Source organism: Diceros bicornis, chromosome 5, assembly GCF_020826845.1.
Source record: "Diceros bicornis minor isolate mBicDic1 chromosome 5, mDicBic1.mat.cur, whole genome shotgun sequence".
Taxonomy (NCBI): domain Eukaryota; kingdom Metazoa; phylum Chordata; class Mammalia; order Perissodactyla; family Rhinocerotidae; genus Diceros; species Diceros bicornis.
Window position 1 is genome coordinate 21,350,575 of NC_080744.1, and position 26,686 is coordinate 21,377,260.

At 34.9% G+C, this 26,686-nt stretch overlaps 1 protein-coding gene across 4 annotated transcripts in view; it reads left to right on the plus strand.

Moving 5' to 3' along the window:
• Positions 1-9,260: 9,260 nt before the first annotated feature.
• NOVA1 (NOVA alternative splicing regulator 1) overlaps positions 9,261-26,686 on the plus strand; it is a 149,411-nt gene continuing 131,985 nt past the window's right edge. For 2 of the 4 annotated variants that reach the window (XM_058540800.1, XM_058540801.1), the window contains exons 1-2: positions 9,261-10,173; positions 11,915-12,058. In XM_058540800.1, the coding sequence (XP_058396783.1) occupies positions 10,038-10,173; positions 11,915-12,058 (280 nt within the window). In that variant the 5' untranslated portion in view covers positions 9,261-10,037. Of the gene's footprint in view, positions 10,174-11,914; positions 12,059-18,989; positions 19,144-26,686 lie in introns of those variants that run through there. The other 2 variants (XM_058540802.1, XM_058540803.1) reach the window with 2 other exon arrangements.

The window sequence follows — 26,686 nt, forward strand, 5'->3', positions numbered from 1 at the left end:
AAACTTAACTTCGAGAGATGAAAACTACAATAATTGAGATAAGCCTGTGAAATTCTTACTTGATCTGTGTAAGTGGAAAATTCTAAGTCTAGTGACCACAAGTCTGACTCGAATCACCAAAATAGAGACTCATGGCCCCTCAATCAAATTCTGGACTTGAGTCAATTTACAAATCCAAGAAGGAGACCTTGAAAAGAAGCCTGCTATATTATGAAAATTGTATGCTGTGTGACAATGAACTCATTCTCATGGAATTCACTGGTCTTATGTCCACCATTATTCTAAAGCAGCTGGCTTGATAGGACTGTGGATTGCGTGTAACTGAAGACTCAGTTATGGTGCCAGCCAGGTGGCAATACCTTGTGAGACTGGGGCAGTATCCTCTAGGATGTGGTCTATGCTCTAAACCAGCCCCTAACATATGGTGCTATTTCTCCCAGACCCAGGATTTACAGATCCTTAAATCGTAAATTCAAGGACTAGAAATGGGAGTAGATCTTCTCACTACGGCCCCTAATGATCTCGACTAGTGAAAAGTTTCTTTCTATCCCCATCACTTTAGGCTGTGTTGGTCTAGAGGTCTTAGTTCCAAACCAAGAAACGCATCCACCAGGGGACACAATAAAGATCCTAATGAAGTGGAAACTCAGGCTGCCATCTGGCCACTTTGGACTCCTCAAGTCTCTGATTCAACAGGAAAAGAAGAGTCATTGTGCTGGTTGCAGTGACTGATCCTGGCTTTCAAGGAAAATAGGGCGCTATTACACAACGAGGGTAAAGAGGATTATGTCTGAAATACAGGAGATCCCCTAGGGCATCTGCTTAAAGGTAGTAGAAAACTACAACTCAGTTCAGGTAGGATTTCTAATAGCCTAGATCCTTCAAGAATTAAGGTTTGGGTCACTTGGCAAAGAACCACACTTGGCAAAGAACCACAACCAGCTGAGGTGCTTGCTGAGGGAAAAGGGAACATGGAAAAGATAGTGGAAGAAGGAAATGGAAGAAGACAGCGGAAGAGGAGAAGAAATACCAGCTATGATGATGTGATCATTTGCAGAAATTCAGACTCTAATCATTATGAGTATTTCTTTATTATTTTGATGTGAATGTTTTTATATGTATTAATTAAATATTTCATTATCTCTCTCATCCTCTTATGTAACATAAGATGTATTCATAACAGTTAACTTTATATTTCAGTATTTAATTTATAGGATATCACAGGAGAAGTGTGAATATCACCCAAAGATTTTGTATCCTCTCCTGGGGAAAGGGTTAGCATGTTTTCAGTTTTACATGGGATAGTTCATGCTGTTATGTCATTATGTTAATTATGTTAGAAGTATGATTTGGCTATTTATTTGGTGATTACACATGGTTTAAGGAGATGTATATGGGTGCCAAGTTGACAGGGGGTGGGCTGCAATGGCTTTGTGATATATCAGCTTAGCTGGGTTGAACTACATTTCTCAGAATTCCTTATCTAGTATGTTTCTAGGTCGAGTGGTCTACAAGGGATATTCTCTCATGAGATTTGGAGGACAGAAGGGAGGCAGCAGCCATTTTGTAGCACACACACAACTTCTCCTAGTTATTCAATCAAGCAACAGTCTAGGTTCTGCTGTGAAGGGATTTTGGAGATGTAATTAAAGTTTCAATTTTGAGTTACTCAGAAGGGAGATTATCTTAGGTGGGCCTGACTTAATCAGGTGGTAGTCATCAAAGCAACTAGGTCTCTCTGAATATCAAAGACTCCAAGCACAGTTGGGCCTGCAATTTCACTCCCTTCTCCCTGTATTTTTCCTTCCTGACTGCCTAGCTGTGGACTTGGGGCTTGCTTAGCCAGAGCCCACAATTGTGTGAGCCAATTCCCTTAATATCACTATCACTAGGTGTCTATACCTATATATGTGTGTGTGTGTGTGTGTGTGTACACAAATTTTAAAAATATACACCCTACTGGTCTGCTTCTCTGGTTGAAACCTGACTGATATAGATTAAAAGAGATTTATGAGACATATGAACCAGTTGCAATGTATTTATTTGGGTAGAGATTTGAACAAAATGTAAAAAAATTTATAAGACCATTAAGGAAATTTAAACACAGACTGGATATTTGATAATATTAAGGAGTTTTTGTTAATTATCTTCAATGTAACAATGGTAGTTTGGATATTTTTTAAAAGTCTATAAAATTCTTGGAATATAAATGGTATGATAGTTAGAATTTGCTCCAAAATTATCTTGAAGGAGAGGTTATAAATGAAACAAGATTGGTCAGGAGTTTATAGTTTTGAAGGTGGGTGTATGGTACATGGGATTCATTATACTGTTTTATCTCATTTTGAATACATTTCAAATTTTCCATAATAAGAAGGTAAAATAATTTTTTTTAAATCCTATAAATACTTAAGCTTGAGAAGAAAAGGCTAAGTAAAGGCAAATTATGCATTTACTAAATTTTCTACCTCCACTACAGACATTAGGTAGAACTGCTATACCCAGCTTTTTCTTGTCTCCCTCTTTCTATCACACACACACACACACACACACACACACACACTCTTTCTACACCATATGCACATAAGCGTCCATATGTAAAATGTAGGTTTTAATAAGTAAGCTCTATACACTCTCATTTATATGAAATGACACATGGATAAAAGAATTTAGAATTACATGATGTAAATTAGACACTTCTGACCTACCACAGAAATGCTTACATAGTGAAACTAAAAGATTAAATAGCAAGGCAGAATCTAGGGATGAGTATGGTAATGTAATTTTTTTTAATATACAAGGATGCCAATTTCTTCTTGTACTTATAAACACAAGTAACATTGTTATAAGACAAACAGAACTTTTTATTATTTGACCTATAATAAACAGTGGAAATAGCAAACTACATTAGAAAGATGCCTTGACTGGAGACATTAAAAGCTTATCTGGAAGTCAAGAAGGACTATGCTTATTTGAGCAGCAGAAAGTAAACAGACAGGAAATCTGAATAATCCATAACATAAGCAATTCCCTGATGCTATCTGTGGGTCCAACGGTTTATCATTTGAAGTTGTATTTCATTACATTTATAATGTCTCATTTATTATTTCTTCAATTCACTTCATCTTGCAACATACAGTTCTTCCTAATGAAGGAGTTATCCTATCAAAATGATTGTTTCCATGTTAAAATGTGAAAAGATACATTTTTAAATTCTATTCTACTACTTTCTACCTCTGTTCTTGATCTCTGGTCTTACGTCTAGCTAATAAAAGTATAGGTAGGGAATAAAACATCATGGAGAGTAGAGGATGTGGGAATGTACTAATTTATTATACCACAATGTAATATGAGTGAACTATGATAGACATTTCTACTATTACGCATGGGGAATTGCCATATAAAGGAATCTGGCGAATAAAAAAGATTTTATGGTTTATAATTGGCAGGGCTAAAACAAAAAGTCAAAGCTCTTGAGTATTGTTAGGGTGACTATATAATTTATTGTACAAATTGGGACAATTTTGAGGCTCTGGGACATCCAGCATAAGCCAGGACCATCTTGGGCAAATGGAGACTCAGGGTCGCTCTAGGCATTATCAGAATAAACTATATGTAGCTGGAGGTATTTTATGGATGCAACAGATAAGTGATTTAAACTTAGTTGATATAACATATGAATACTATTCAATTATTGCTTCTTTAGTCTACTTTTGTAGTTCTTTTTTTCTTTTTCTTTCTTTTTTTGCTTTATCTTAACAACTTTATCCTTTATTGTTTTTACCGCAACAATTTTTCACATCCAAATAGTTTAAAAGATGAAACTGTCACAATTTGAATTGCAGTCTCACTAAAATATTTTCAACTACAGATTTTAACAAATTATTGTTTTTAAAATGAAAAAATATGAAGAATATACTAAATATATTCTTTATAATATCAAAATTGTTTTTCTTGGTATATTATATTCCATTGTGCCTAAAGTACATCTTCAAAATGTGTATTATTAACTGATTTAAAAATACATGTTAAGGCACACAATATGTACTTTGATGTTGATAATTTTCTTTGTAAGAGTCTACGAATGCTAGCAAACATACTAATATAGAATATTTGTTTTTAGAGACTTACATAGGATCTACCAATTCTTCCATTTTATAGAGGAGGAAACAAACTCAGAGCAGGTAAATGAGTAACTCTAGGTCACAAAGTTAGTAGGCGGAAGATTCACAACCAGAGTATCAGTTCAAGGTTCTTTTTTTTTTTAACTTTTTAATTGGAAATAATTTTAGACTTAAAGAAGAGTTGCAAAGATAGAAGTTTCCCTGTAGCCTTCCTCTGGCTTAATCTTTTACATAACCATGTACCAATTATCACAGGTTCTGTTTCTTGCACTGTGGAAAGTGTTAGTTCAGATTTATTGTCTTTAAATAAGTACCAAAAGATGCATTTCATAATATTTAGAAAAATTTAGAATACTTAGAATAATATTTAGAAAATAATATTTAGAAAAATATTTAGAAAAAATTAATGATCTATCAGGAACCAAGGAAATATACCCAGTGCCAAAGAATTTAGGATTCTTTCTAATATTAACATATTTTGTTATCTATTAGGATGACATATTTGCAACTGGAATATTGAGGTTTGGGGACTTTTTGGAATAATGCTGATGACACATTTATGTCTCCATATAAATTAGTATGAACATTCATGGACTGGTTCATAAACATATCCATCAACAGTGAATTCACATTATTAAATATATAAACATAACAGCTGTTTGAATTTCTGAGAAGATAAAGCTCATTAAATCATTTTCCTAAGAAGTGCAATCTTACAAAAGTATTTGCAATCAATACGTCTATTTATAGAAATTTGTATATAAGACCTGAGATGCGGGATTAGGTGATATACTCTTTTGGTATATATTTGTTCCTATTTTCTTTGGGCTGCATTGAATGAAAAAAAAATCAGAATAAGTACATTGATCTTCATATCTAAAAACATAGAAAAAAATTATTTGGGCTTTTTACAATCAATGCTTGGTTACAATATTTGGATTGTGAAAATTATAATATAAAATATAAAAATTAGATTTTTTAAAGTACTTTAAGCTTTCCAAATTCTTTCATATTTTTTTGATACTCCCAACAATATCTTGCAGTAATGGATAGGTTTCTCATTTTCCTTTTTCCTAATTTTATGTTGATACTCGTAGCAAACGGTTACTGCCTCACCCATATCTCCTTGCCTACCATTTCAGAGCATGCTGGCCTGATTTTCCATAATGGTGGGGGATGTTCCACAAGGGAGTGTTAATTCCCCAGCATTTCCAGCCTGTATAAGGGCAGAACAGACTCCGGCCGCCAGAGAAAGTCCTCAGAAAAAGATGCAGCACTGGCAGTAGGAAGACTGGCCAGCATGCATTGAATTAGCACCCTAGGAAGAGACCTCAACCAATGACTGAAGGGAGCTGATGTATATATTATACCTCAGTTCTCCCACACTTCAGGTGAGATACTTCTGAGGCTACTGTTTTAAACAGTTTCCCAGGAAATCCCAGTGAGATTAAGCTCTGTTTGCTTACAGTGATAACTTGCTTGGTAATTCACCCTTCATTGCCTTCCTTCCATTCCCTGTCTCACTTCCCCAAACCCCTACTGTTTCCTGAAATCACTTCCAAAATAAACTACCCGCAGTTGAATCTCTAACTCAGGATCTGCTTCTGGTAGAGCACAAATGCGGAAAGTATTTTCCCAAAGCACAGGCTGAAGTGACAGATACTCAAGTAGAGGGAGTGTTTATGTTCTTTAGTAACAGGACTGATTGTAGGAAAGGCAGGAGCATGAAGACAAAGAAATGGGTTTAGGAATATTTGTGAATATCCACTATCTTTGCTTTCTCTAGAGAGCCAATCATTATTACTGAAAATGGATAATCTTTTGTCCATGTTGCTCAGACTAAAACTTAGGAAAGAAAAGAACCCCCACTGAAAGCCAATAAAGACTGAGAATATTGTTCTTCAGATTAATATCATTTTCCATCATAGTTGCTTATGTTCATAACTCATCAACTAATTACTAATGAAAAGCACACAAGTTCTATTGTGTCTTAAGGTACTAGAAAATATTTAAATTTGCAGTGCCAATTGCTTGGTTAATTAAAAAATAAAATACTTCTTTTCAGAGAATTAAAAGGTCAAATGCTTCTATTATATTTTTTGAAAAAATTCATTCAAACAATTTATTTGCAGCATAAGAGGTACAGCACACTAAATATTAAACTGGGGGCTGCTTTCCTTTTTTATCTCTTCCGTTTTATTAGCTGGTACAAAATGCAGAAGACAACATGTAAAACGTTTATTTAAATGTCTATTTAATCAGAATGGTAGAGGTATATGCAGTGAGAAATGAAGTATTTTTTAAAAAGAACAAAATATACTAGGTAATGGAGGCTTAATTAGAATGTACTCTCTGATAACCTTCATTGACCAAATCAGCTCACAGCTGACTGATCCTTGGATGTCTGACCAGGTCTCAGGCTAATCTCTGTAATTCCTGGCATTTCATACTAGGTTCCTATTAAGCATACTATCCACATTAAAAATCACATCTTCTGCTTCTGGGTCTCATGGAGTAGTGGGTATTATTTAAATATTAAGTCTAAAGAAGGAAATAAAAGGGTCAAATAAATGCCTTAAGAATACAGTGCCATGACTCTACCTCAGTAAACTTATGTCTTTGTATGAGGCAATTTAACTTAGAAGGCTCATTTTCAATTTAACCTACACGTGGCAATGACAAATATTTTCTAAACTATTTTAGAAATATTTTATTTATTTTTAGAAATTTGTTAACCTCAGCTTTTCTAATTCTAAAACTCAGTCTTTCCCCAATTCAAAACTACATTCTACTGAATACTTCGCCCAAGCTTTAATGTAATATGGCTTTGAACTACATTTGTCTTTGAATTATCTTTGTCCCTCGTCTTTTACTGTTTCAAAACAATCTAGTAGAAAATCCCAGCCCTTTTCTAATTTTTCATTTAAAAACATCTTTACACATTTTTGTACACTTCACAGATCACTTTGATTGCATAATGTCTGGCATAAGCCTTTTTCTATTTTGACTACCACATACTTATTCCAAACCCTGTTTTCTCCTCATCACAGCTCCCTTTTCTTAAAATCCAATTCCATGTATAAATCCTCTTTTTTGGGTCATGAAGGCTATATCGTGGTTTCCTATTACATCATATATCAGATCAAAATTCTGGGCTTTGGTTTACAGACCTTTACCAATATGCACTAACTTACCTGCTTTCCCTTTCTTTCAGCTCTCAGGATGTCTTCTTCCCTGACTTGAGGCAAATGTGTTTTTCATACTCCAGATGAACTTTTATTCCCAAACTAAACGTTATTCTCTTCTTCGTTCAGCAGACTGTCATCTATCTTTCATAAAGCACTAGAAATCCCAATGCCTCCTAGATGCTCCTTCCAATAAAGGATGCTAAGAGTAGGGTTAGTGTTCTTTTCCATTCCCTTCTCTATCAGAAATTAAATTTTATTCTATTCTCTTTGGTTATTGCCTCAGCTATGCAGGTATTCTTGGTTAGAATACAACAGAATTATAGTGAACTCCTTTTTTTTTGCTAGCTTAGTACAAAAGCCATCTTTCAGGATGAAGTGCTGTAGTGGAAAGTATTGGGAAGGAGCATCTTTGTTCTAGAAATCTAGTGAATTTGTTTATACCTTTTTACATCTTACAATACATTACCATGTACATTATCTCATTTGATTCATAAGAATTGTGGGAGGTAGAGTTGCAGTCGCTATTCACGCGGGAGGGAACCTGAAGCTCTAGCGTACTGCAATATTCAAGAGGACAGACTTTGGAATCAGGAAGAGCTGAGTTTGAATTATTACTACACTATTTATACCTGTGTGGCTTTGGGTAAATTATTAATATCTCTAAACTAATATCTCTAAACCTAAACTGTCTTATAAAATGGGGATGGTAATAACTACGTAATATACTGCATGTAAAGAGCATCACATGTGAAGTGGATTGCTTGGCACATGTAAGCACTTAATAAATAGCAACATGTTAAGGGATTTGCCAGAGACACACTTTTAGAACACGCCAGCAAGGATGTGAAACCAAGACTTCGGACTCCAAAACCCCAAGCTTTTCAACTGCTTCCGAGTACAGTGATTTAATTAAACTACTAACTTGATGGATGACCTTGAGCAAAACAGTTCTCTGGGTCAGTTTACTCATCTGTAAACTGAGTCTTTTCAGACTTTCAGAGTCTGAAATCAGCTACATTAGATTTTTTTTTCCTGTTGTGTTCTAGGGGTGCGGTTCAGGTTCATTACCTATCCAAGATCTGTATAATCATAAGCTGTAAACATTGCAATGAATTTTATTCCTATATTCGTATTTCGTTCAATATTTAGTTTTGTGGACACACTCAGCTGTTGCCCGACTTTAGTCCCCCTATCAGCGCCTCATGGAAGGGAGCTTTATTTATTTACATCCTTGCTTGTTCCCGAAAGGATTTAAGGCGGCAAGTGACACTATAAGTTCCCTTACGATGTCACACAGTGCGAGTAACAGAGACTCTTGATAAAATCATCCCGTAGAAAACCTCCGATGAGTGAGATGTTCACTAATGTCTTTCCTTAACTCTTAAACATAAAAACGAATGCGTCTAGCCAGAAGTCCTGGAAGCACACAGTTCAGGTTCTTCCCTCAGCCCTGACGCTGTCCCACCCGTTGTCAACGGTCACTCGAACGTCCTTCTCACACTAGCCAAAATTGTCGCCGCGCCAGTCCCGGCTGGACCCAGATCCCACCCCGCCCCTTCACTCCCTCTCATACTCAAGTTTCCTGATTGGGAAGGGGCCTGAAGAGCTTTCCCCCATTTCCAGTTTATTGGCTGGCACGGCTGTCAGTAATCTCTGCTTCCCGCCTTCCAGCCTAGCGCGTTTCTTGGACCCCTTGGTTTCTGCGACAAGCCGCTTACGTTTGCCTGAGCCGTGTTGCCGGGGACCGGCGACCTTTCACCTCTCCCTTCCCACAGGAGCGCCCCGGCCCGTCGCCGCCCCCGCCGCCGGCGCGCGCCCCCGCGCCCGCGTGCAGCCCGCGCGCACACGCACGCGCATACACACGCCCCCCCCCCCCCCCCCCGGCGGGCCCCCTCCCGCCCCCGCAGGCTGAGGCAGAGGCGCTGGGAGGCGGCGGCGGCGGCGGCGCTGCTGAGAGGCAGGGACCCGAGCGCGAAGTGTGTGGGAGTCTACGAACTCAACCCCGCTCTACCCTCCCCTCGCAGCCGTCCCCCTCCCTCCCCGCCGGCCCCCCCCACAAGCGGGAGAAATAATGAGCGAGACCGGGCGGCAGCAGCAGCAGCGCCGAGCAGCCCAGGCGACGGCAGAACCGCTCCGGCAGCGGCGGCGGCGGCAGCACCAGCAGCGGGAGCGAGCGCAGCGCTAGCGCGGCGCCGGGACCGCCGCGCTCCTTCCCGGCTCCTGCCCTCCTCCGCGGCTCGCTCCGCTCTCCGCATCCACCTCCTTCCCCTCCTCCTGCTCATTCACTCTTTCCCTCACTCTCCCCTCCTCCTCGGCTTCTCCCCGCGCCCCGCCAGCCCTCGCGCTCTCCCACTCCCTCTGGCCGTCCTCCCCGCTCCCCTCCTCCCGCTCATTCACTCGCCCCTCTCCCTTCTCCACTCTCTCCCCCTCTCTCCTTTCTTCTCCTTCTTTCACCCTCCGTCTCTCACACCCCCTCCATTCCCCTGTCTCCTTTCTGACACTGCACTGCAGCTGCTCCTCAGCCCTGCCCCCTCCCCAGTGAGAACAAACCAGCAACATTGCTTTTTTTCCTAAAGAGATTTCTATTGATCCGATTAAAAAAAAAAAACCTTAAGAAACCCCAAACGCAAAAAAAAAAAAAAAAAAAGAAAAGAAAAAAAAAAAAAAGAAAAGCCAAAACAAAAGGGAGAACCTTCTCCCCGTAGCAGCGGCAGGAACTGCAAACATGATGGCGGCAGCTCCCATCCAGCAGAACGGGACCCACACTGGGGTTCCCATAGACCTGGACCCGCCGGACTCGCGGAAAAGGCCGCTGGAAGCCCCCCCTGAAGCCGGCAGCACCAAGAGGACCAATACGGGCGGTGGGTATCGCTTCCACCTCCCCGCTGGCCCCATCCCCCGCCGCCCGCCCCTGCCTCCCTCCCTCCCAGCGCCCTCCCTCCCTCCCGCGGCCCGGACACCTCTCGCCCGAACCCGGCGGCTCCCGCGCCCCTGCCCCGCGCCCCCTCCCCTGCACCTGCCCCGCGCCTCGCCGTCCCGACACATTTCCATTTCTGTGTTTATCATTCATCAAAATGGCGACCGGTTTTTCGGAATAGACCTATCTTTCCATTTAATCGGTCGAAAGGCTGACCGTTTAAATATCCTAGACCTGGGCAAGGGGGTCCGTTAGGGAGGAGGAGGATGACCTCCGAGTGAGGCGATGGCCGCCCGAAGATGCGCGCTGCATTTAACAGTCTGCTAAAATAAATAAATAAATGGCACTTGGGTAGCGGATAGCAAATGATTGGGGCACCGGAGAGTTTTTCTCTCCCCATCCCCTTGCTTTGGGCCACAAGTAGTACGCAAAATCTTGATGAGTGCATGCTCTTACCGCACTTATACTGTCGGTGCAAATATCTCATTGATTTGTCTTCAGGGGTGTGCATACGAGGGGGGGGGGGTGTCTGGTACTGTGACTTGTTAGTTAACATCCTGCGCTTACTGGGAAGATGAGTTATAACCGGACCGGTATCGCTTCTTCATTTGCACTGGAGTCATCTTAACAATGCACCCAATGCATCGAGGCAGAGGTGAATTTATCTACAGCATGCACATTAGAGACGGATGGGGTTCTTGCGAATGGTACACCCGCAAAATTTGGAACGGTCATTCACATAAGAAAGCTGGATTTAGCGGGGTGTTTCCTATTTAAGACATGATAAGTTGGACGGAAATTAAAGTTTATGGAGTTGGCTTTATTTTCTGAAACATTTCATTTCACTCTTTCTTGGTTCATCCACCCCCCTCTCCGTTTTGAAAACTGTGGTTATTTTGGAGAAGGAACATTATCTGTTTGGTCACTTTTAAGTTTATTTGGGATAAATGACTCCTAAGCTTTTTAGTATTTGCAAAATTCTTCTTAAGGTCCTTTAATTAATGAGCTTAAACGAGATCATGGTAGACTAAGAAGTGCTAAAGAAATACACCAGGATTAGTTAGATTTGCCAGTCCACATCACTTTATTTCCTGGCCGTTATTGAAGGCTTGGAATACACCCTACAGTTTGGGTGGATTATTTGGTGGGAGAATGGTTGTTTTGCATACTTTAAGTAGCATATAGGAAATGGTTAATTGTAGTCCTTATGTGTTTGCTAATGTCAAACAAATATAGCTCATCACTGTTTACAGTCCTTTTATTAATTTATTTTGCAATATGTTAAGTGAAGGTTTGCCACCTTATAAATCTCTGAAGTTTTGTTAAAGGGTCAGTTCATTTCGCTTTACCATAGTAACTACAGATAGAATTGGAAGTCTTCCATGTTTGGAATAACAACTGGAATTTAGTCATCAGTTTCTACAGTGCTGCAAAATAATAGAACATGTTTCGATTTTCATTCCAAGTTTGAAAGTATAAATCCTACAAGATGGGAAACATTTTGTACATATTTATTTTTCAGTGTAATGGGCTTATTTTTGTCCTTTAAAAAAAAATTTAACCCCGTGTTTCCTGCAGCTGTGTGCCCAATGTTTTAATTGCTGTTTTTCTCTCTTGAGGGTGGAGAGGGGATACAAACTTTTAAATTATCGTGTTAATGAAATATATTTCTTTGCATTTTTCAGAAGACGGCCAGTATTTTCTAAAGGTTCTCATACCTAGCTATGCTGCTGGATCTATAATTGGGAAGGGAGGACAGACAATTGTTCAGTTGCAAAAAGAAACCGGAGCCACCATCAAGCTGTCTAAGTCCAAAGATTTTTATCCAGGTAGGTGCAATGGTGAAGAGATTGTTTGCTAAATCCCCAAGGAAAGAAAGAGAAGATCTACGTGTGTTCTGTGCTGTATTGAAAGAAATTCGTAATAGTGTAGACTTTATTTTATATATATTTGCTGTATTAGAGTATTTGTAGAAAAATTTTAAGAATGTTTGCGCTGTTGATCGTGTCTTGTTTCTATAATCGATGTACTTGTCTGTGATTTAGACAAATTGCGAGGTGAATCTTCTGGGCATTTCTAAATACTTCTTTCTAATTAGGAAAAAACTCTAAAATTTAAAGATAGAAACCTGGACAGCTGGCATCAGGAAATAGGGTTCTTCTGAAGTTTTCAGACATCATTGTAATGACAATTAGTCTAGAGTGAATTCAGAAGCGGGGTGGGGGTAGGAAGGCTTCTTAAAGAATGGACCATTTACTTCTAAATCCATTATGTACCTCTTTCTGCTTCATTGCTTTGTTTGTTGGCCCTGGAGTGAAGTAAAGAGGACAAGGGCTGCCTCTTCACATTTTTAAAAGAGTGTGTTTTTAATGTAATTGTGACAAAGAAATATATATTATGTAAGAAGTAAAATAATGGTTCAAAATTTGTGTTACTTATTTGATTAAAATATGTTAACAGTTTGTGTAGTACTGTAACCCACTGGAATATGGCAAGTTTCCTAGGTGGTATGATTTTTTTATTGTACTTTCCTGTGTGCTTTTTTTTCCCCAAATGTTACAGAGTTCTGCATGTTTACCTTTTTCTTTTTTTCTATCATTTTGCTACTCAATATATTGATTTTAAGTTTAATTGGAAAATCTGCATAATTGAATAGAGTATCCCTAGGTAAAACATTAACTGATTTGCTTTTACCTAGATGTAGCTTCTGCCATTTTACTTTTAGTTGTTTTATCTTTATGGCCATAAAAAAATATTTATTCAGTGCTGAGGGGACTGATACTGCTTATTTTTTTTTCCTGGTGGAAAAGGAAAGCTGATTTGCTTTCAATGATCTAATTCAGTAAGAGTTCTTTAATACAGCAAAGACATCTGGCATGAATGTAAGCAGAACATTTGGAGGATTTCATTTTCATAGCCAATCGCTTGGTGGTAGAAAATGGACCATTATGCTGGATAAGAAGGTTTTAGAATGGTTGAAACTATCATTTAGTTATGTAAATTAAATGTAATATATTTGGTAAACATTAAATTTATTAAACTAAAAAATAATCTATTAGATATGATGTCCTTCGAAAGTTTGTTTCCTGTGAGGGTAGTTTTGTAGATGGCTTTCCTTGTCTCTCAAAGTTTCCTTATGCATTAAGAAAGTTTGCTAACATATTCACATTCGTATGTTTAAAAGGTATATTATGATGAAAAAAAATCAATGTGGAATTGTGAAAACTCTTAGACCAAATAAAAGCACTCAAAAGAGCTTGATTGCAGAATTAATAACGTGCTAGTTCTAGGAAAAGAACTGCAATGGTAAATTAAATTCACTGTCAATAGATGAAAATGAAATAGCTTTTTTGCATTATACATGAGGTGGTATCAGATGTGCGGGCATGTTACAGAAAATTGGTGTTTATCAAGGATATTCCAAATAGTAAATTAAATGCCTTTTCATTTGAATATAGTTAATTTTCAGTGGGTTGGAAAGGGTGCACCAAGAATTAGATCTTTTGTTTTTAGGCCACTTAGTTGTGCATTTTTTTCTTACTGTGTTGAAATTGCTTATTTTATTTATAGTTCTGAGGCATGTTATTCTGTATAGAGCAAGAATATCCGTTGGAAAACGGGAATGCATTGAATAAAATTTTGTGTGTAGTGACGTAACCTGATCAAATGTGAGTTGAAATGCCTGGATAAAAGAAGGCTTACACTCTGCCTGTAACAGGTGGAAACCAATCACACACTGTGGAATCAATTTTAAGGGTAAAATAAAGCCTTGTAATTTATAAGAAGCTTTAATAACTCGGAACACTTTGTATTTAAATATTATTTTAACTAGGTTATTACCTGTTTAGACAGATACATCTCTCTTCTCCTGATAGACTTTAATTTCAATAGTCTTTCTGTTCACACTTGACTACAAGCTTGTGGAATTGTCTAAGGTCCTGGTATTCTTCAACATAACAGCCTCTGAGCTACTTTCAACTTCTCTTACTCAGATATACTTAAGGATACCTACCTTGCTCATCTCAGATGATCTAAATTATAAAACTGTGATTCATATCGCTGAATTATAAGGACTTTCTTGTAGCGTTTTGCAATATTTCGGAAGCCCATTTTTGTGTGTTTCATATGTATTTATGACTCTTCTTTTAGAATGAATATGCCTGATGTTTATTTCATGAAGCATTTTTCTGTTTCTCATTTGGTAAGACAGTATATTTGGGGAAAAGTGTACTTTAGTTGTATAACCTAATGGATTTTCTCAAAACCTAAGTTTTGAAACAGAATGTAATTGTGTTTGGAAGATTTAGTTAAAATACTGGTGTATTTGAGAAAAACTTTCTTCGGGATATACAATGCAGAATACAGACACACTTTGGGGATATTTTAATAAATTTCAACTCAAATGATATGTGTATTGTTTTTATTATAGTCAATATAATCTCCTCATATTTATCATATTTGTTTTCCTTTTTTTTTTTGCTCAAGTTATATCCTTAAAATGTCTTAAGCAACCTTGCCTTTCTGAGTAATTTTTTAATATTTATGGTTGAAATGATAAAACGGTTTTTGCACATTAATTGGTATGAATTTAGAATTCATAGAACTGTATATTGCATTGGGTATTTCGTCATGTCATATATTTAATTTGGGAAAATTGTATGATGAGGATTGTAAAGTGCGTTTTTCAATAATTGTAATCAGAAAAAGGATCTACAAGTAGATTTATTTTACTTTTTGCTCTGCTGTGTAATTCACTTATCTATTTTTTAGAATCTAAATTTTACCAAATACTAACTTATTACTGGTGGTGTATGAATATATCTTTTTTTCTTACTCGATTAAAGCAACCTAATTTGATTTATTTATATATCGTTTTTATAATTAGCTTACCTAAAGTTGTTGCCTTGTAGTAAAAAACAGCTTTCTCATTTTGGGGAATATATGCATTGGGGAGTGTATGCATTTTCAGAATGGTGATAGTCTTCTTTTATTCTTTTATTTGGCATCTGAAGATGTGTTTAGTTTTTCTTAATAAATAGATTGATTTTATCTGTTAAAATTATTTAAGGAATGATTCAGACAGGTAATCAGAAGAACTTATTGAATATATTATTGGTTGGGAATAGTAAAGGATATTTTCATGTATTCCTTAGATTTTAGAACACTTCATAGTGTACCTATTTTTATTGTGTTATATGACACTGGAGATATTCATTATATCAATCAAACAGGATTCACTATAATCTTGGCAAATATTTGTGTGTATTTTACACTTTTCATATTTGTGGTTACAAAACTGGATCACATTTAATATAAAATATTTCCTTTTATGGTCTAAGTTAAAATTTGAATTTATTATTCCTAGATACATTATATCTTAATTTTATTGCTGTCCAACTTTGGTGATGCTTTTTTTAAAAATCACAAACCATTTATATGTTACATTTTTTAAAATCATAAAAAAGCAAAATATAAGTGAATTTTTCTTTTAGTGAAAGAAATACCCCAAACCGCCTTAATTTTGACATGGGGAAAATTCAATGGCCAATTTAACCTTTAGGATTGGATTGTATAAGAATAATCATTTTTTTTGAAATCAGAGGAGTTAATGAAGTTTAAAATAGATCACTTCTTTTGTTTACATTGTTGAAGGAAGAGAATTATGTTGGTAATCCAATGTGAATACTTTTGTTATAGCTTCTAAAAGTTGCAGTCTCTACTCTTTTCTTTGGTCTTAGATGCAAAGCATCTTAGAAATTTGAGGGTAAATATTTTAAGGCAAAATTAGTGGATAAATAGAACTGTAATAAGTAGGAAATAAAGTAGTATAATTTCCAATATTGTGTTTAATAGAATAGTTATCATTACACTCTGCTATACTTTTGATTTTAGTATGATGAGAGTTGCTGACACATAACGTGTTTTTCTTTAAATCTTAAAGTTGTAATATTGGTATTTATCATACTACCTATTGTTGTGGGTTACTTTATATTTTGTCCCTCCATATCCTCAGTTGAAGGAGGAACCATAATCTTTTGCTTAGACATCAATATATCTCTGAAAATTTGCTATATTTCTAATACTTTATTTCTCATTTTAAGCAATAGAAAATCTTAACATATGAAGGAGCGTTACTGGCATAGCACAATCTATATGAAAATTGTAGTTTCTGAAAGGTAGAATTTTTGTACTTAACTCATGGTAACCAAATGTTTTGTGGCATGGAATTTTTAGAAAGGTTGAATTAGCATTAAAAATCTTAGCTATTCATTTTATTTGATTCTTTTTTATTTCATTCTGATGTTATATCTTCTGTCATCGGTTTAGTAAGTTATGGAACATGGTTAATTTACAGTGTTGGTGTTTTCATGAATTATATAGCACAATGTCACTTTGAAATTTGCTATTTGAAGCCTTCTGGATTTTGGAAAAATAGCTCATTTAAAATTTGTGACACTGTAAGGAAATACAATACATCTAACAATATTGCCTTGCAAATACCATCCACAAAGGATTTCAGGAATAGTTTAAAAATAGCGAGCACAATTGGTGAAATAGTTCAATATTTATGTATTGAAGATGTTTTGTATAATATACAAAAAGGAAAAATGATCTGTGTCTTGGGAACTCTAAGGTGTGTGTGCTATCACTAAAAACCCGAGCAACACACCACCAATCAAAAACTTGTCTATCTTATAGTTCTTTTCTTTTGCTCTGATTTAAGAGAATTAATTTTTTAAGCTCTTGAATGACACAAATGACATTTATTGGACACAAAATGGCACTTGTTAACTGAAATTCAGAACTTAATAAACAATTTTTTTTTACCGTAGAGTTTAGTTTTAGTTGTTTCCAGTTTAGTGGAGCTATGTTTTAACGCACAACTTTTATGAGCAAGTGCAGCTTTTCAAAACAGAACTGGGGGGACAAGGGTGGGAGATTTGTGCTTGATTGCCATCTCATTTCCATCTTTGGATACAGCTCTAGCACAAAGTTAAACAACATCTGCAGAAATCTGACTGACAAACATCTCTCTGGGACTCATCATTGCAGCCTGCAGCAGGTGCATTCAGCTTTGCAGTCTTTTCCAAAAAGAGGTTAGTTTGTTCTAACATTTATCAGTAGACCAGTGGGAGCAAGTGACTGGAGAGAAGAGGTGGGTTGTCACTTGTCCAGTGCTGGAATACTGCAGGTAATTGGACTGGACTGGTGGGCACCGCCGCAGCGTGTGTCTCCCATGGCACTGCAGCTGCCATGGAGCTTAATTAACCTGACCCTCAGAGACTGAAGTGTCAGGGTGTAAAACGCAACACGCGAGGAATGAAGCAGTACTTTTCAGTACTTCCTGACGCTTGGGTTGGTGAAATTTCTATTTTCTTCATCTTACTCTTTAAAGATAATGGCATCAGCTTTTCCATTTTTTTAATATGGAAATATTTGAAACTAAAATGATTTCTATGAATCCGATAGACTTCACATAAAAAGTAGATGGGGGCTTTAGTATAGAAATAAAAAGAAAATAACGTGAAGTCAGAAGTATTGAAATTTTCCTATTCCACAAGTACATTTTCAAATCCTGAGTGAGCAGAAATAAGTGAAAGTACATTGTAGTTCGTTCTTTTTTTTTTATCTTAGATTAACATCTGTTTGTTTATTTTTAAGGATAAATAACCCCTGTAAAATTAAGCTGTATCTTTTTAGCATATTAGGGGCTTTCGTGAGCAAACTTTGCTGAGTGTTTTGAAGTGTTCCAACAAACAAGACAGGTATAGCATTAAAAATATTTTTAGAATGTTTCAACCTGATATTGGAGTGCTGTTGAAATGGGTCTTTACCCCAGTTTATCACAAGTAAATTAAAATTGATTCATTAAATAAAAACTAAAAAAATCAGTCTGTCATTTATTTCTATTGTTTTAAGTTTCTTAATCTGTTTGAAATACTGACTTAAAATGTACTTCCATGGCATATATAGAAGTTTCTTGTGTGTTCTAATATTATTCCTAATCAATGTAGGTGCTTCATCACAGCCCTGTTTATTAATTGGCCCTTGAATGAAAAACAATTCCTAAGGTAAAAATGTCTTTAAATTGAAACTAGCAAGGGGCTATACTGTTTTAAAATAATTCAGAATTTAAAAATATCATTTGGAGTCTTTGTGAAGCATTTTTGTAGTTTGGACTTTTCTATTAGTTTTCCTAATTTGAATTTTTTGTATCCATTGAATATAATTTGTCAGTTACCCAAGAGTAAGTTTTGGAGTTTGCACAGATTTTTTGTAACCTCTATACTTATTTTGAAAGAATTTTTACCAGTATTGCCAATAAACTATTTGATTCTGAAGTTACTGTTTGTAAGAAAAGTCTTTTAAATTTTATTTTAATTAAATTATGAATAGGTTGGTAACTTTTTGGTAAATAGTAATATAAATAGTAAATATGGGAAATAAGATTAAAATAATCATCTCTAGAAGTCAAGAGAATAATTCCTGCACTTTTAAACATATTTCATTTTTCAATTAAGATTTTTCATTTTTGACATTGTGAACTATTGTTTTCTTATCAGTTCTCATCAGTATAAAAATGATTCTTTAAAATTTCGCATATATACTTCATCATTTTAAAATTTTTAATAAAGATATTGAATAAGAATAAACATTGTAAGACTATAAAGTTAAAAAAAAGGAATATTTGTACACTGACAAACTTTTTGAGATATTTTCAATATTTGCTAAGTTTCAAGCCATCATATGGATATCCTTTTCCATAACAAAACTTGATCATGAAAACACGCAGTATCTGCACTCCATCATTGATCTTTTGCTGCTTCCTGCAGGGCCTGTCATAGCATCGTTGACAGGACCAGATGAAAAGTGAAATCAGTATCTTGAGTTTTTTAACAACAAAATGATTCAGGTAAGATTATTTGGTGTGGAAAATAAAACATTTTTTACCATACTTAGACTAATTTTATTTAATAGCTGATATTTAAAATTAATATTTTTCTTTCTTATTTAAAGACCTGTTTTATGTTTTACTGATGTTCAGTATATTTGTAATTTCCAGTGAATTTTATTCTGAACTCAGTAATTTTTAAATTTTAGATTGTAGTATTTTTTACTTTCCTTGTGAAACTGAACATACCTTTTGAAGTTTTGGTGAATAACTTTTCTTTCTGTTTTAAAGATTTTTGAGAACAATTGTACACTGAAAGCCCCATAATTGTTTTGCAGAATAAATTTTCAAAGAATGAACTTAATAATTAAATAAGACTTCAAATCCTGCATTCTCTCTAGGATATAAAGAATGCTGACTCTCAGTTGATTCAATTTTTAAAAATCATTCTTAAAGAAGAAAGTTGTCTTCATTTAAATTGTCAATAATTTGCTGCTCTAGGAATTGGATTGGGCAGTGACTATTTTTAGACCTAGTAATTTGGGGGCAGGGCAAACTAGAAGGAATGGGGTAGTGCATTTCATTAACAAAATAGTAGGGAATGTGGTATGTCTTTTTGTTTTTGTTTTATGTTACTAAATATTTTGGAAGAACTGTAGCTTTTCAATTTTGGTTATATTCATTCTTGAAATACTTATTTTTGAGGGAGTTAGTGTTGGAAGCAAGTGAGCTCTTACTTGGAGACTGTTCATTCACACACTTAGTCTTAATTATTCTTTGTATAACCTATGTGTTTTTATTTTTCTAAGACTAAGATAGTTTTTTACAAAAGTCATGAAAGTAGTTTCTTTTAAAAAGCCCAGTTTCATTCTGTAGTGTGAAAGCTGTCTGGAAGCTTTTCTCTTGTTAATTATTATGTGTATTTATCGGATGCTTCTATGAGCCCTTGTGTAGGCAGCTCTTTGGTCATCATGACTTAGAATTATTACAAAGCCTCTTTTCTTTGTAAAGGGATATGGACATGTTTTACTTTACCCATAAAAAATTGTGCTTTAATTGTTATTGTCTCCTTAAGCTTTGTTTTAAATTTTTTATGTTGTATGAGACCTCTGTAGAAGACTTACTGAGGACACTTAGGGGTTATGAAGAGGCTTTCCATTTAAAGAGATTGGAAAAATCATGGAATTGTGGAACTAGATGAAAGGAATGGAGCTTAGCTATGATGTCTTCCACAATCTTCATTTAACAGTTGAGAAAACCAAGATACCAAGAGATTAAGTGATGTATGCCAATAATTGTCATCTCACTTTTAGATATGTTTTCTGAGTTTGTGGTATAATTATAGTAGGTACTTCATTCTCTTCCTGTTTTGCTCTACTCTTTTTTTCCCCCTCCCTTTTTGGATATGACTCTCTGAGGAAATAAGTCTTCACTTTTTCTCTTTCCTAGTTGTAAAATGAATATGCCCCCTTTTTTTAAAAGTAAGTTGAAATCATAGTAGTTATTTTATGATAATTTTTTTGTTGTTGATTTGCTACATTGAAGGGCCAAAGACAGGTGCTCTTTATCATTACCATGCATTAAAAAAAAAAAGATACGATAGATTATATTGCCTGGAATATAGCCTGGTCATTTTCTGTTTTTCCATAATTGTACTGTTTGAAACTGGCAGTATTTTCAGGGTGATTTTATTTCTGCAGCTTTGTTACTTTTCTTCATTCGCAAAGTTGGTTTTTTGGAGGGGTGCTTGTTTCCATTGTTTCTTAGCTCACCTTTTTTTTTCTTTATTTTTGGTTAAATAGAGTATTGACCTTGATTAAAAAAATGTGTACTTTCTAAGTCAAATTCTGTTCTCAAGGATATATGTAATTTCTGTATTTTTATGACTTTTATAAAAACTTCCTTAAGTATTGCGTATTTGGCTGAGTATTCATAACAGTTGGTTTTAAAAGGACAAAATATTATGATTAAAAAATAAGCATGAGGCTAATTATAAGGCAATCTAAGTAAAAATGAAGATATATTCTACAATAATTATTAATTTAAAAACATCACTATTTTCTCTTTTTTGTCTATTCATTTCATTAAATCGGTCCACTTCTCAGTTAATTAGAATTCTGATATTGTTTGCCTTGCGTTATAGGCTTAAGGACTATTTTCTAACATAATTGTAAAAGTACTTAACGTGATTTTGAAGATGTTTTTCCTTCACAGCTTTAAATTAAAACAAAAAATCTTTTGTAATAGTCTTTACTTACATCAGTTGAATAATTGAATTAAGCTCCATTGGTGTGAAGGAATTCATGTCATCCCTCATGCCTGCTGCTATATGTTCAGCATACGCTGTATGTTTTAGTGCTTTAAACATAGGTGGCACTTGAAATTTAAATGAATGTATGTAGGAATGAATGAATAACCAATTCGAGGCTTTCACTGTGAAGTTGGTCATGTAATATCAATACAATGGATGTAGAAGTAATTCATCTTTAGTTTTTCATTAAATTTGTAGTTGACTTTGATGAAGGATAAGTGTGTGTATAAAATCTGTAAGTCAGATAAGTGAACTAATAAGTTGAAAAATTCAAACAAGAAATGGTTGTAAAAGTGTTAGAACAAGTCTGGGCCAGGTATTAAGGAAGAAGAGTGGAATTTTCCTTTCTATTTAGCTTGTCTTTTGTGAAGAAAGATGAAAGCCAGGATTGTGGAGAGTACTTCAAAGTCATCTCCAAAATGAAGATCACTTTTAAAATATTCTGACTTAAGTGACATGAGCTTCGTTAATATTTATTTATTACTAAAGTAATTACAACTACCTACATTACAAGATTTTATAGTTGTATCACATTATAGTTTACTTACTGCCTCATGGCTGCTTGTGCAGTAAGGAACAGTCTACTCATGACTTTTTTTGAGATACATTGAAAATCAAGGATTACTAACTACTAAATTAAAGTTACATTATTAAAAATATGATTGGTAAATGTTTTAGTTTTAATGTGTTTTAATATCTTCTTCTCTGCCTATAATGGAGAAGTTAGCATGTATAAATTCATTATGACTTTTAGAAGATGAACTATTTAATTTTCTTACTTGGAAAAAAGTATACCAGCTATGTAGTAGAGTGGAATTTATTTACTTAGGGTTTGACTAACTTGAATATCAAGGTGTTAGTATGTGTTACTTTATTTGAAATTAAAATCTTAGGAAAGTTATTGATTTTGGGCTACTTAAAAGTCTACTTAATACTTTTTAAACAGTTAAAATTTAGAGAAATGCATGAAATGCTAGTGTTTTTCTTGTATTAATATTGTTTGATTTTTGATACAATAAACCAATGAAACATCTAAGATTTAATAGATAAATCTATTTTGTCTCACGCTTAGTCCCCTACATTTTGATAAATTCTATTTATTTTTTGAAAAGCTAGTGGAGAAGAGTGGGTTAAAATAACTCTACCCTAGTGTTTCTTTACCTCACTGCTTTCCCTGTCCTTCGCTGCCACCATGGCCAGATTTTAACATTTCCATAGATGTTTATGTGCCCTCTTTGGGGTTAGAACCAGGTATACAATGCTCTGAAGATCTTACTCTCAAGCAAGGGAACAATAAGAAACAACAAAGATGAATACCTGGTTATAATAAAGATTGGTAATTTTATAATGATTGAATTATGTCTAGAAGTTGAAACTACCTCTGTCAGTGGCGGGATCTTGAGAGGAGAGGGTAGACTTCAAAGAAGACTTCCAAGAGGAGCTGACAAGAGTTTTGAGGGTTGAATTTTAATTTGCTTGATGGACAAGAGTGGAAGATCATTTGAAACAGAGAGACAAAATATAGCCATGGAGATAGGAAAAATTCCTGATATATTCAGGGTTACGAAAGTAGTTTGGTATTACTGGAATAAAAGTGGATATTGCTGTGGGAGGAGAGTGGGGATAGGGATATGTTATAGACATTTGCACAGATAAGAGAAAATGTATTACATATGAAAAGAAAAAAGTTTGATTGAAAAATATTCATATTGGAGACATTCATTAGCAAGAATTATTTTAAAGAAAAAGTATATCTGTTGTGTCTATAAAATGAATGACAGTGGTACTGTAGTTAAATATTTGTATCTATTGGTATAAATATAAATAGTGATACTTGTACGTTGGAGGAAGGACTGCCCTAGTTATCTAAAAGCAGAGTTGAGTAGTAGATTGAGGAGTGTGACTTTCTGCCTAGGCAATATAAGTAGAATTAAAGAGAAGACCAACTTGTTTAGAAAGGAAAAGACTAAGGGAAAGGTGAGGCAACTGTATCCCTCTAGCGATACAGAAAAGAAATGTTGAGAAATATGAGAGCTATCTTAAGCAGTTATGTGTCAAGTGTAGAAGAAAAAGAGTGTGGGTACCCACAGAATGACAGATGTCGGTGAGGGATGTTCTGTATTCAGCAAAGCTCCGGAGAGGGAGATCTGTTTGTGGCCTTTGTTCACTTTGACATACCCTTTTGTCTATCCAGGTGCATTTCAAGTTAGCGACTTGAGTGGTTTCTTTTACTAGTTTGCTTTTGAATCATAACTGTTTAGAATCATACATTTGATAAAATTTTTCTCATTTCTTAAATTATATGGATAGGTAGGCCATTCTAGTTCTCTTGGCATGCGAACATTCATTTTTAATTTGATGAAAATTAGTGATCTGTACAACGTACACATTTTTTTATGTGTGAATTTGATGCCGTTCAAACACTAAAGTTTTGGTATATGATAGAGACATTGGTATGCATTACGTCAATGAAAATGAAAATTGAAACTTATTCTTTGTTAGTGGTTCTCTGTTATGTAATTATTTTGTTGGGAATTTTGGTTGGTTCTTGAGATTCAGCAGGATTCTCCATCATTGATAAATATTTATTTCATATAAGAATCAGTCTTAATCGATACTGTCAAATTCAAATGAGTTAAAAAAATGACTGTGAAAAATATGGCACTGTTTTTCCATTTAGAAAATGAGATTAAAAATCTATCTAGCATTTTATACTGATTTGTGAAATTATTGGCTAGTTGTGTAGAGAAACATTAAAAAATTGAACAGCTGAAGTGACATTAAGCACCAGATGGGGATTTGAAATAAAAATATTCAGTGTAATCTTTATTTAAGTGCTATTCATAATTCAATAATACCAGTTGTATAACTCAAGGTTGAAATCAATGTAAAAAGGAAGCATAAGCAAAGTTTCATTGTCTCCAAATTGATACGTATGTCCTGGTATGATATCATGACTTGTTCTTAAAGGATAAATCATATAGGTATGACGACTGCATACAATTTTTGCAGAGACAATGCAATTCTCTTTGAGAAAATTTTTGGGTTTATGAATTGTTTCAAAATAACGTCTATTTAAGTTTAACATCTTTTATGAATTCTGCCTTTAAAATGATATTCTGTTTTGTGTTTACACATATCTTCTCAACTGAAAATTTCTAGCCATGTTTTCTTTACAGTAGTATTTTAAATTTCTTCTTCTGAAGTTGTGTACCTTTTCTGTTTAGGGAAAGGTATGTTCCTCTCAAAGCTTTATCACATATTTAATTACACTGGTGTATTTGACATGTTGTTTAGAAACTAGAATGACTCTGGATATGAAAACACAAACTGTGATGATAAACTACATATGCTGTATGTGGCAGTTTCGGCTGGCATATATCTCAAATGGCATGTTTAATGTACTATATTACTAAGATTAGTAATTTTACAGTGGAAGGCTGCTACTTTTATTATATGGTTTCCTGTTGGTGGGCTTACAATACTGGCAGACCCTTTGCTTTGTAAATCCCTGTTTCCAGCCCTTGTAAAAATCTTTTTGCTGTTGAAATTATCTACGAGTTCTGTCTTAGTAACTAACTTATTCCATGAAGTTTGTGAAAACTAATGAGAATTTTACAAATAGTATATAGTTTGACAGATGGTTATAAATGTGAATAGTCATCATATTTATTGTATTTTTGTTAAGGAATAATAACGCTAATATAGTCGGTATGGCCAAAAGTGGTTTAGTAAATTAATAATTAAGAATGAAAACAGTATTTTTATTTTTAGAAAATGTACAAATGTTGATAGGAAAAGCGTTGAGGTTCTATAGAGTCTTGGCAGTAAAATCATATATTAAATGGCAGCAAAGCCGTTTAAAGCAAACTCCAATAAATATTGCCCCTTTATGTCAAAATACTCAACTTTGAAATCATATTCTAGCTTTCTTGGATGTAATTTTTTTTCCTTTTGATTTTTTAAAGCATTGCTTTTCTCAAAGATTTTTCTGAAGGCCCTTCAAGTAATTCAGCAGATCGCATTTAAAATAAGTAGAAACTGCAATGTGACAGGGTTAATTTCGGTAACTTAAAGGGATAAATAATATAGGTAAGGACTATGTACATTTTTTGACTACTTAAAATATGCAGAACAAATGTAATTATGTTTGAGGAAAATTTTGGGAACATTTTGGATTTGGGAAATGTTTCAAGTAACAGTTATCTAAATCCAGTATCTTTTAAAGAGCCAGGCTCTAAATTTCTGTATGTGCTTATTTAAACTGTCTCTAGCTACTGTTAATGGGAAAAGTGATGGTCTTGTTTTTAAAAGTCTAAAACCATATAACTAAAACTTACTTAATACAAGTGAGTAAGTAGTACTTAAAAGTAGTTTATTAATCACGGCTTAATTAGATCTTATATTTCTATCAATTATTTTAGTTCTTAATTTATCAGTGTAGGCAGGAATTTTTATCTGTGTTTTACTACTGGGGAAAATAAGACAGTGAAAGTCAAAAAGGTCTGTGATATAGCAAGTTATTGATGGACTTGTTTGTTTATTGTTATTCTGTCACTTTGCATCAGACTAATAAATTTGAGTTTGGAAATACAGTGTTCAAAATTTAGGTAATATTCACCAAACTACCATGTTGGTCCATCCGCTGGGAAATAATTAGATATTTTTAATGGGTTGCTAATTTTTTCCCTATTCATGTGGAAATCCTACAAATCTGAGTTTTGTCATTGAAAGCAAAACTGTAGTCGTTAAGCAAAATGGAGACATAAAAACAAGTTTTCTGTCCTGACCAGGCCTCTGTAAACATAGAACCTTGATATCTTCTATGTATTTTCCCATCTTTATACTGATATTAGACCTTTAAGATAGTTTGAAATTTCACATTATCTGTGAGATTATTTACGTGAAATCATTCAGTTATTTTTCATTTAGCACTGTAAGATTTTGTCTTTCTCTTTTTAAATCATATATAACCACTACCCTAGAGATTTGTTAAATTATAAACGAGGTTAGAAAGGTCTAGTCGAATCACTATGACAGTATTTACTGTAATAAAAATTTTTATGAGGAAAATGTGCTTTGGATATTACACAGTGAAGTTTGTTAAGAAATTATCAAATCAGTTCAATACTTTTGAATGCCTTCTGGGGATGTGAGATGGAATACAAAACTCCTCGAGAACACGTGTTATCAGATGGAGTGGAGTTTGAATCCGAGCTCTGCCGCTTACAGGCTGTCTGATTTTGGTCGAAT